This window comes from Salvelinus namaycush, chromosome 10, assembly GCF_016432855.1.
Source record: "Salvelinus namaycush isolate Seneca chromosome 10, SaNama_1.0, whole genome shotgun sequence".
Lineage (NCBI taxonomy): Eukaryota > Metazoa > Chordata > Actinopteri > Salmoniformes > Salmonidae > Salvelinus > Salvelinus namaycush.
This window is the reverse complement of record NC_052316.1, coordinates 28,355,895-28,365,798: the sequence shown is the minus strand read 5'-3', so window position 1 is coordinate 28,365,798 and position 9,904 is coordinate 28,355,895. Positions and strand designations below refer to the sequence as shown.

The 9,904-nt window shown below is 41.2% G+C and overlaps 1 protein-coding gene across 1 annotated transcript; it reads right to left on the bottom strand.

Annotated features, from left to right (window-relative positions):
* Positions 1 to 2,994: 2,994 nt before the first annotated feature.
* On the bottom strand, positions 2,995 to 8,130 carry LOC120054928 (transmembrane protein 165-like). The gene is made up of 6 exons (XM_039002666.1): positions 7,771 to 8,130; positions 7,042 to 7,270; positions 4,404 to 4,579; positions 4,104 to 4,286; positions 3,697 to 3,802; positions 2,995 to 3,578 (listed from the first exon to the last, which is right to left on the bottom strand). Exons 1-6 carry the CDS (start codon positions 7,915 to 7,917, stop codon positions 3,502 to 3,504), a joined length of 918 nt encoding a protein of 305 aa, XP_038858594.1. The 5' UTR covers positions 7,918 to 8,130; the 3' UTR covers positions 2,995 to 3,501.
* Between the last annotated feature and the right edge of the window lie 1,774 nt (positions 8,131 to 9,904).

Here is a 9,904-nt window from a genome sequence, read left to right as displayed (position 1 = left end):
AGTTGACTATGCCTTTAAACAGCTTGTAAAATTCCAGAAAATGACGTCATGGCTTTAGAAGCTTCTGATAGGCTAATTGACATAATTTGAGTCAATTGGAGGTGTACCTGTGGATGTATTTCAAGGCCTACTTTCAAACTCAGTGCCTCTTTGCTTGACATCATGGGAAAATCAAAAGAAATCCTCAGAAAAAAAATTGTAGACCTCCACAAGTCTGGTTCATCCTTGGGAGCAATTTCCAAACACCTGAAGGTACCACGTTCATCTGTACAAACAATAGTATGCAAGTATAAACACCATGGGACCACGCAGCTGTCATACCCCTCAGGAAGGAGACGCGTTCTGTCTCCTAGAGATGAACGTACTTTGGTGCGAAAAGTGCAAATCAATCCCAGAACAACAAAGGACCTTGTGAAGATGCTAGAGGAAACAGGTACAAAAGTATCTATATCCACAGTAAAATGAGTCCTATATCGACATAACCTGAAAGGCTGCTCAGCAAGGAAGAAGCCACTGCTCCAAAACCATCATAAAAAAAGCCAGACTACGGTTTGCAACTGCACATGGGGACAAAGATCGTACTTTTTGGAGAAATGTCCTCTGGTCTGATGAAACAAAAATAGAACTGTTTGGCCATAATGACCATCGTTATGTTTGGAGGAAAAAGGGGGAGGCTTGCAAGCCGAAGAACACCATCCCAACCGTGAAGCACGGGGGTGGCAGCATCATGTTGTGGGGGTGCTTTGCTGCAGGAGGGCCTGGTGCACTTTACAAAATAGATGGCATCATGAGGGAGGAAAATTATGTGGATATATTGAAGCAACATCTCAAGACATTAGTCAGGAAGTTAAAGCTTGGTTGCAAATGGGTCTTCCAAATCGACAATGACACCAAGCATACTTCCAAAGTTGTGGAAAAATGGCTTAAGGACAACAAAGTCAAGGTATTGGAGTGGCCATCACAAACCCTGACCTCAATCCGATAGAACATTTGTGGGCAGAACTGAAAAAGCGTGTGAGAGCAAGGAGGCCTACAAACCTGACACAGTTACACAAGCTGTCAGGAGGAATGGGCCAAAATTAACCCAACTTATTGTGGGAAGCTTTTGGAAGGCTACCCGAAACGTTACCCAAATACTAATTGAGTGTATGTAAACTTCTGACCCACTGGGAATGTGATAAAATAAAAGCTGAAATCATTCTTAACTATTATGACATTTCACATTCTTAAAATAAAGTGATCCTAACTGACTTAAGACAGGGAATTTTTACTAGGATTAAATGTCAGGAATTGTGAAAAACTGAGTTCATGTGTTTGGCTAAGGTGTATGTAAACTTCCGACTTCAACTGTATTTAATTATTCTCATAGTACCCATATTAAAAAAGACACTACGGTGGCCTGATTTATTTGGGAGTTTCATCCCTTGAACCCTGTGTGGACTTAAACTTAAAGTGCAGTCTGTTCTACGGTGCTAACCCTGCTCTGCAGCATAGCTAAATTAAGTTGTGTGAAAACCTTGACACATATTCTGAAGGCATTTTAATATTACTGCAAGTAGTGTACTGCTATAAATTAATTTCTAGAGCCAGACCAATCTTACATAAACTAAACATAATGGAACATTTTAAAGCAAACAGTGCTGTTTTCTCCCCTTATTCAATAAAAACTATTGATGTTTTCAGTTGAAGAATCATTTGATGAGTTGGCAAGTAACTGAAAGGTTGCTAGTTCAAATCCCTGAACTGACTAGGTGAAAAATCCATCTGTGCCCTTGAGCAAGGCACTTAACCCTAATTGCACCTGTAAGTCGCTCTGGATAAGACTGAGCGTCTGCTAAATAACAAATGTTAATATCCAGAATAACTTGGTACATAAAATGTAGGGGCTGAAAAAGTAGTTAAGGTAAGAGAGTCTAGGCAAGACAGGTTTTATTGAGCATTTAAGCATTGATCAGGCTTTACAACAATCAAAAGTTCATCTGTCTCAAACCACGTACATGTACACACCTGTTTGGTCGTCACAGGGTACAACTGGTCAAATATTGACAATGGAGTCACATTACCCTGTGCACTTAAAAAAAAAAAAAGGTATTATTTTCTACAGTACCTTCAAAAAAATACAAAACTTAACAAGAACAAAATCCTCATCTGTGCCTCAAAGTTGTAAATAAATACCATAACCAACCACTCAGGACAGGTGCAGTAGACTTAGTAGCTTAGGTCCTTTTTATCGGCAGTGAAATTTAGGAGGAAGCAAAGAAATATTTATATTTGTTCCATGATTTCGTCGCTAGTAGGCATCAGACAGAACCTCTTAATAAACCCTAGTAGCAATAAGAGTGGCAGACAGACCAGAGGAGGCTGGTGGGGGAGCTATAGGAGGAAGGGCTCATTGTAATGGCTGGAATGGAATTAATGGAACGGAGTCAAACGGGGTTTGATACTGTTCCATTCCAGACATTGAGCCCGTCCTCCTATAGCTCCCCCCACAGCTGGGGACAGACTGGCCGTGGGGTGTTTCCCCCCCTCTGCTGCCTTGAGGCCGGAATGTAGAATACTGACACTGAATGGGTTACTGCTGCTTCAAGATCCCCAAGATGCTTAGAACTGGCATGTCCTGTCTAGCAGATGGAAATCACTGAACAGTAATATTCACAACCGTGAAAAGATTCCCATCCCCGATACAGCTGGAGAAATGGTAGATCAACTAACTATGGGGTTTATGAAGCAAAGGCAGCCCAATGTTACTGTTCTCAGATGACATTCTGAGGGGAACAAAACGTATGGGAGTTGGCCTGAGGCCTGGCCATAGATCACAGGGACTGAATCGCTTCACAGTGGCCATAACACTGCACTCTATGGGACAAACCTGGAGTCAGTGTTCAGCCGGCATATTTTTTGTTGTTGTACTTTTCCTATTGAAAAGCAATATCCCAAGTATAAATACAGTAAAGTACACACAAGGGTAAAAAAAAATGTTTTTTTTGGGGGGGGGGGGGGGGGGGGGGGGGGGACAACTGCAAACTTCAAGGAGTAGGGCTTTTGATGAGTTGGTCTGATGGTGCCCTATGATGTCATTGACCTCCCGGCTTGCTTGAGGAACAATACTGGCGCAATAGAGAACAAAAGAGGAAAGCGCCCCCCGTTACGTAAATCAGGTGTTAAATGAGGTGAAAATTAGACTGGAGTAGGACTTTAAAGCATAATATAATAATAAGGATGGGGAATTAATGAATAAACAGACCCAAGCTCAGTACTGACGGGCCTGAGTGTGAGGGAGAGGTAAGTCTTGTTCTTGGTGTAGGCCACAGGACTCAGACCGGTGAGGGATCACAGACTTAGCAAGACTAGAGAACAGAAATCACACACACACTCGCTCAGTCCCATTAGAGAATATTCTCCATATTTCTCCCTCTCAACCACACACACACACACACACTAAATAAACATAGTTGAGCTTTACAGATATGTACAAAATTTGCCTGAAAGTCTTCCCTCCAATTAGAATCCAGCATCCGGTTTGATGAAGAGGGCAGAGAAGGCAAAGGCCAGGAACATGATCCCACCAATGATTGTAACTGAGGAGGAGAGAAAAACAGTCCATAACACAATTCTGATGACTACTACATGTATTACAGTATAGGCTATGATGACCACTTGACCAGGAACACTGAAAGGAAGAAAATAAAACATTACCAGTTCTGACAGAAATCTTCTGTGCAATCATCCTTCCTCCAACCACAGCCAGTCCTGTGCACAGACAGTGTCCCAGAGTACCACCCACCGCCACTCCAAAAGGATCCTGAGACAGAGCATTGGCTTATGACACCTTTAACATTCTCACAGAACCAAAAAGCATGACAGTAGAGTAGAAAGAACGCACAACAATAATTCCCTAACAATGTAATTCCTTTTGAGTATACACAGCAACAGTAACTCTTCATTCTGACCATAATAATTAACTGACTTTGTATCCACTGTAAAATGCTTTGCAGCCACACCTAAGCATTATAGCCTTGGTTTGAAGTCAGTGTAACATTTGCCAGAATGTCCCATTTTGACTAGGCAAGCACAGACTCAACAGTGGCTCTGTCAGGACTCACCTCCTGGGCACCCAGGATGATGGTGGTGAGCTGAGAGCGATCACCCCACTCTGCCAGGAAGGTGAGGGTGAAGGCCTGGATGAACACAGGCGAGATGAAGCTGTGCCACTTCCTCTGAGGATGGCTTGATCCTGAGCCCGACTCCACATCTGCAGCCCCATTTAGCAGCTTAGACATCTGCAGCTATAGGAAATAGGAATACAAGCCAAACATTGAATCCCTAGAACAAGATACAGCAAGGTAATATGAAAATGCATAACAATATGCAAATGTGGGGATGGGCCGTGTGTGTGTACAGACCTCCTCATCCTTCTTTTTAATATCAGCCTGCACCTCCTCCAGCTCCTCCTGGCCCTCGTCTGGACTCATCTTCAGCCCCTCTCTCAGCATGCGCACACCAAAGATGGCGAACAGAGCCGTAGACACGTAGTATGTGTAGATCCTGGGGATGATGGTGGTGGCATAGCCAAACATCACTGATAAAAACACAAGAGGGTCTTGGTTAGACAAAGAACAGGCAGGGTGACGGCCCTGTAGTCTGTACAGATCCAAATATTCAGACAAACATTCGGACAAACCCAGGATTCATCAGTGGTACCTCCACTAATTGGGATACATTAATGAACTTAGAAGCCATGTCACATCCATTCTAATCACAGGGGGCTTTCTGCATAGAAAAGTCTTGGGTTGGCCACCTAAGTGTTTTTTCGGGCCGCCTATGTCCAAACATTAAAACAAATATTTTTTAAATGACAAATTGTTGGGATTGTAAAGCTCTCTGTGTAATCTTAAACAACTCAAACTTTGTTTAAGTTTACGAAATAAAGTTTGTAGAAAAGATAATGGACCTAGATATTTTTAAATAAGATAACTAACAATCACCAAAATAAAAGCTAGGCATTCAGGAGTATTTTGGTCACGGCATGAGGCCCCCCATTGATGTTGTTATAATGTTTGAGTCATTCGATAGAATAAGACATGGCAAATTGTGTAGAATTTCAGAATTTGCTATAAAACTGAATTTCTTTCTCTCAGCATCAAAGCAAAATGTGTAAAATTGCAGGAAATTAGCAAACTGCAACATTGTATCTCCGCCACATGGCAAAATGTGTAGAATTGCATAAAATTAGCTTTAAAAGAGCAAAATTGCATCCCTGCAGAAAACAGGAGGGCCTCTAAAATGTTTGGTCACCTACTACACCATTGACCATGGCCATGTCCACGCCCCTGCCATGCTCACCACCTACAGTTGAAGTCGGAAGTTTACATGCAGCCAAACGCATTTAAACTCAGTTTTTCACAATTCCTGACATTTAATCCCAGTAAAAATTCCCTGTCTTAGGTCAGTTAGGATCACCACGTCATTTTAAGAATGTGAAATGTCAAAATCATAGTAGAGAAAATGATTTATTTCAGCCTTTATTTCTCTCATCACATTCCCAGTGGGTCAGAAGTTTACATACACTCAAATAGTATTGGGTAGCATTGCCTTTAAATTGTTTAACTTGGGTCAAACGTTTCGGGTAGCCTTCCACAAGCTTCCCACATTAAGTTGGGGGAATGTTGGCCCATTCCTCCTGACAGAGCTGGTGTAACTGAGTCAGGTTTGTAGGCCTCCTTGCTCGCACACGCTTTTTCAGTTCTGCCCACAAATTTTCTATAGGATTGAGGTCAGGGCTTTGTGATGGCCACTCCAATACCTTGACTTTGTTGTCCTTAAGCCATTTTGCCACAACTTTGGAAGTATGCTTGGGGTCTTTGTCCATTTGGAAGACCCATTTGCGAACAAGCTTTAACTTCCTGACTGATGTCTTGAGATGTTGCTTCAATATGTCCACATAATTTTCCTCCCTCATGATGCCATCTATTTTGTGAAGTGCACCAGTCCCTCCTGCTGCAAAGCACCCCCACAACACGATGCTGCCACCCCCGTGCTTCACGGTTGGGATGGTGTTCTTCGGCAAACATAATGATGGTCATTATGGCCAAACAGTTCTATTTTTGTTTCATCAGACCAGAGGACATTTCTCCAAAAAGTACGATCTTTGTCCCCATGTGCAGTTGCAAACCGTAGTCTGGCTTTTTTATGGTGGTTTTGGAGCAGTGGCTTCTTCCTTGCTGAGCGGCCTTTCAGGTTATGTTGATGTAGGACTCGTTTTTCTGTGGATGTGGATACTTTTGTACCCATTTCCTCCAGCATCTTCACAAGGTCCTTTGCTGTTGTTCTGGTATTGATTTGCACTTTTCGCACCAAAGTACGTTCATCTCTAGGAGACAGAACGTGTCTCCTTCCTGAGCGGTATGCCGGCTGCGTAGTCCCATGGTGTTTATCCTTGCGTACTGTTTGTACAGATGAACATGGTACCTTCAGGCATTTGGAAATGGCTCACAAGGATGAACCAGACTTGTGGAGGTCTACAATTTTTTTCTGAGGTCTTGGCTGATTTCTTTTAATTTTCCCATGATGTCAAGCAAAGAGGCACGTAGTTTGAAGGTAGGCCTTGAAATACATACACAGGTACACCTCCAATTGACTCAAATTATGTCAATTAGCCTATCAGAAGCTTCTAAAGCCATGACATCATTTTCTGGAATTTTCCAAGCTGTTTAAAGGCAGTCAACATAGTGTATGTAAACTTCTGACCCACTGGAATTGTGATACAGTGAATGATAAGTGAAATAATCTGTCTGTAAACAATTGTTGGAAAAATAACTTGTGTCATGCACAAAGTAGATGTCCTAACCGACTTGCCAAAACTATAGTTTGTTAACAAGAAATGTGTGGAATGGTTGAAAAACGAGTTTTAATGACTCCAACCTAAGTGTATGTAAACTCCCGACTTCAACTGTATACCCCATTTTGAACCAGGAAACCCCCCCCAGAAAAAAACCCAGGATCATCAGCTCCCCCCATCTCATCCACTACTCATCCACTAACCTGAGATGCAGGTCATAAAGCCAAGGGCTAGTATTGCCCCCAACAGCACGGTGAGGCGGTTGTAGCGCATTGCCATGATGGCAGCGATGAAGAAAGTCTTGTCTCCCAGCTCAGAGACAATGATGACAGAGATGGCAGCTACAAAGGCATGGATGAAGCCCAGGTTCTCGGATTTGCTGGAGTCATTTCCACTGACCTCGGGGCCAATGGCGTGAGCAGTAGGTGCTTTCTGTTGAAGGGGGAAACAAATGTCACTTCAGGTCCACAACAGGTTGGCCATGAAAACCATGTTATGATTTGTATGTCCACATACTGTATCTTGGAATGTGTAAAGTCTGTCTAATTGAAGCGGGTAGTCAAGTCACGTAGAGGGAGGGGCACAATAATACTTGTTAGCTATGAGAATCAATTACTTCACTCATTGCCAGTTCAACTTCCTGACTTGGGCTCGTGACATGGACATAACAACGCGGAACTGAACACCACACGAGCTGGAAAGGAACAGCCAGCTAACGTTAGCTTTGTCTTCCCTAAAACGTGAACCTCGAAAGGAGGTCAGTGACTAGGGGAATATATACTGGTGGCGGTGACGTTGCTTTGGCTAGCTAGTTAGCATTAGCTATCTATGTGGAATGCTTTCGAGTTGCTAACCATAGTTAGCTAGTATGCTACCGTTAGCATGCATGGGAAACATCGGTGTATTGCATTTTATTGATGATTGCTAGCTACCTCTTGTGGCGTTTGTTCTTGGACATGTTTGTGTTCCTCCTGGATCCCAGCAACTCTGACCGACAGCAACACCGCGACAGCCATGGGCAGCAGGACACATATCACACTTCTGTTAGCCCTTCCATCCCTTACGCCGGCCAGAAGCATTTCAGCGAAGCGTGCAGATTGTTAAAAAGCGGATAATAAGGGCAATTTGTAGTAGCGTAGCTATGTGTTAAATTATCAAAATTACTGCCCCCTGACTGCATGAATCACTCGGTATAATTAGCTGTAAACGGCCTAACTACATAGCTAGCTAGTAGAGAAGGCAATCTGTCCCTCACTGACTGATCGAACTCATACGGGATGTGAAGTTGTTACCTGAAAGACAAGTAAACAAACCACTTATGTGATTGGACCGCTGAAAGGAGGACGTGTATGTAATGTCCCTACGTACCTACTCTGCAGTACTGTCATTGGCTATTTCAACTTTCAATTTTTAGATGTCATGGAAAATGTCAGACACCATTCGAATTTCTCCTAAAATTAAGAAAAAATATATTTAATCATTGGGATCTCATTGGTTTTATTTTTATGCATGGGAGAGTGCTTCTGTCCAAGGCAGAGGGACTGTCTTGCTTTGTGTACTTCTCATTATCTTTATTTGTAAATCCCTCTACCTGTATAGAGATCATCAAGACCTGTCTTGACTTCATCTGGAAAAATAATTCTTTCAAACGGAAAAAAGTCAGTCCTCTCAAATAAATCAGCTGAAGGAGGTCTGGAAGTGTTGGATTTTGTTTACATAAATAACACTTTGAAGATCAATTGGTTGAAAAGATGTTTGGTCAATACAGAGTCAATTTGGTATTTCATTCCAAACAATGTGTTTAATAAATTGGGAGGTATTACATTTTTACTGAAATGTAATTATATTCCTGAAAGATTACCCGCTAAATAGTCTAGGTTTCACCAACAAGCTTTTAATGTCCTGGAAAATATGTTTCCTGTACATTTTTTCAGACATAACTTTAAGGAATAAGTCATTGTTCTACCCTAGCTGGCATGAAATAAATATTGACTTTGCTCTTGATGTTTTCGACAACAGGGTTAATATTCTTGCATTTGAACAATTTATAACATTGAATGAGTTTCCAATACCTTTCAGATAGTTTATTTCTGTGATCGAAGCCATTTCCAGTGGTCTAACTACGCTAATGAAAACTCATCTTAGCTTTGGTGATGATCACAAAGCTTTTCCAGAACTCAGTTTGGAAGGCGTGGGCTTACTTGTGAAATCTTGTTGTAATAAATACATGAGACACATTTTCCATTCACGGAACCAACTGACGCCTAGAGGAACATTTTTCTGGAACATGCTTATTCCTGACATTGTCTGGAAAAAAGCTTGGTTGATGCCTTACAAATATTGTATACCAAACAAATTTAAGGAAGTGCACTTTAAGATTCTACATAAGATATATCCATGTATTTCTATGTTGTCCAAATTGGTAGCTATTGATGATATCTACGTTTTCTGCTAAAAAGGTGAAAATCTGACTCACTCGTTTTATAAATGTAAATCTGTGATAGAATTTTGGGAAAACCTTGCAGAATACTTATTTACCTTTTTGAACACTACCCATGTTTTTTATACACAAACAAAAGTTCCAGAATTCTATACCAAAATTACAAATATTTTTGATTGAATTTAATCATCTCGTTAAGACATAGCTATCCCTAGTGAATAACAAAAATAATAACATCTTCCTGAATCATTATGAGATTTATAATGAGTGTATACAATTGCATTAGAATTGTCGTTCTTTAAAAAAAAAGTTTTTATATATTTATATATATTTTTGTATTTTCTTGTATTTTCTTGTTTATACCTGTGTTTTGTTTTGTTATACATGTTTGATGTAGCGATGTAAGTTGTTGATCATTTTGTATTATGAATAAAAAATATAAAGGAAAAATATATATATATATAAAAATACTTGCAAACCCATGAAGGAGTGGGTTCAGCATGACAGAACGGTGAGCAATGTTGTATAGAACGGTAATGTACTGAACGACCAGTTAAATAACATTGTGGTTGTAAGGTGTGCTGCAGGCATAGTCGTGGGAAGTAGGGATGCTGAGCAAGCTTTCA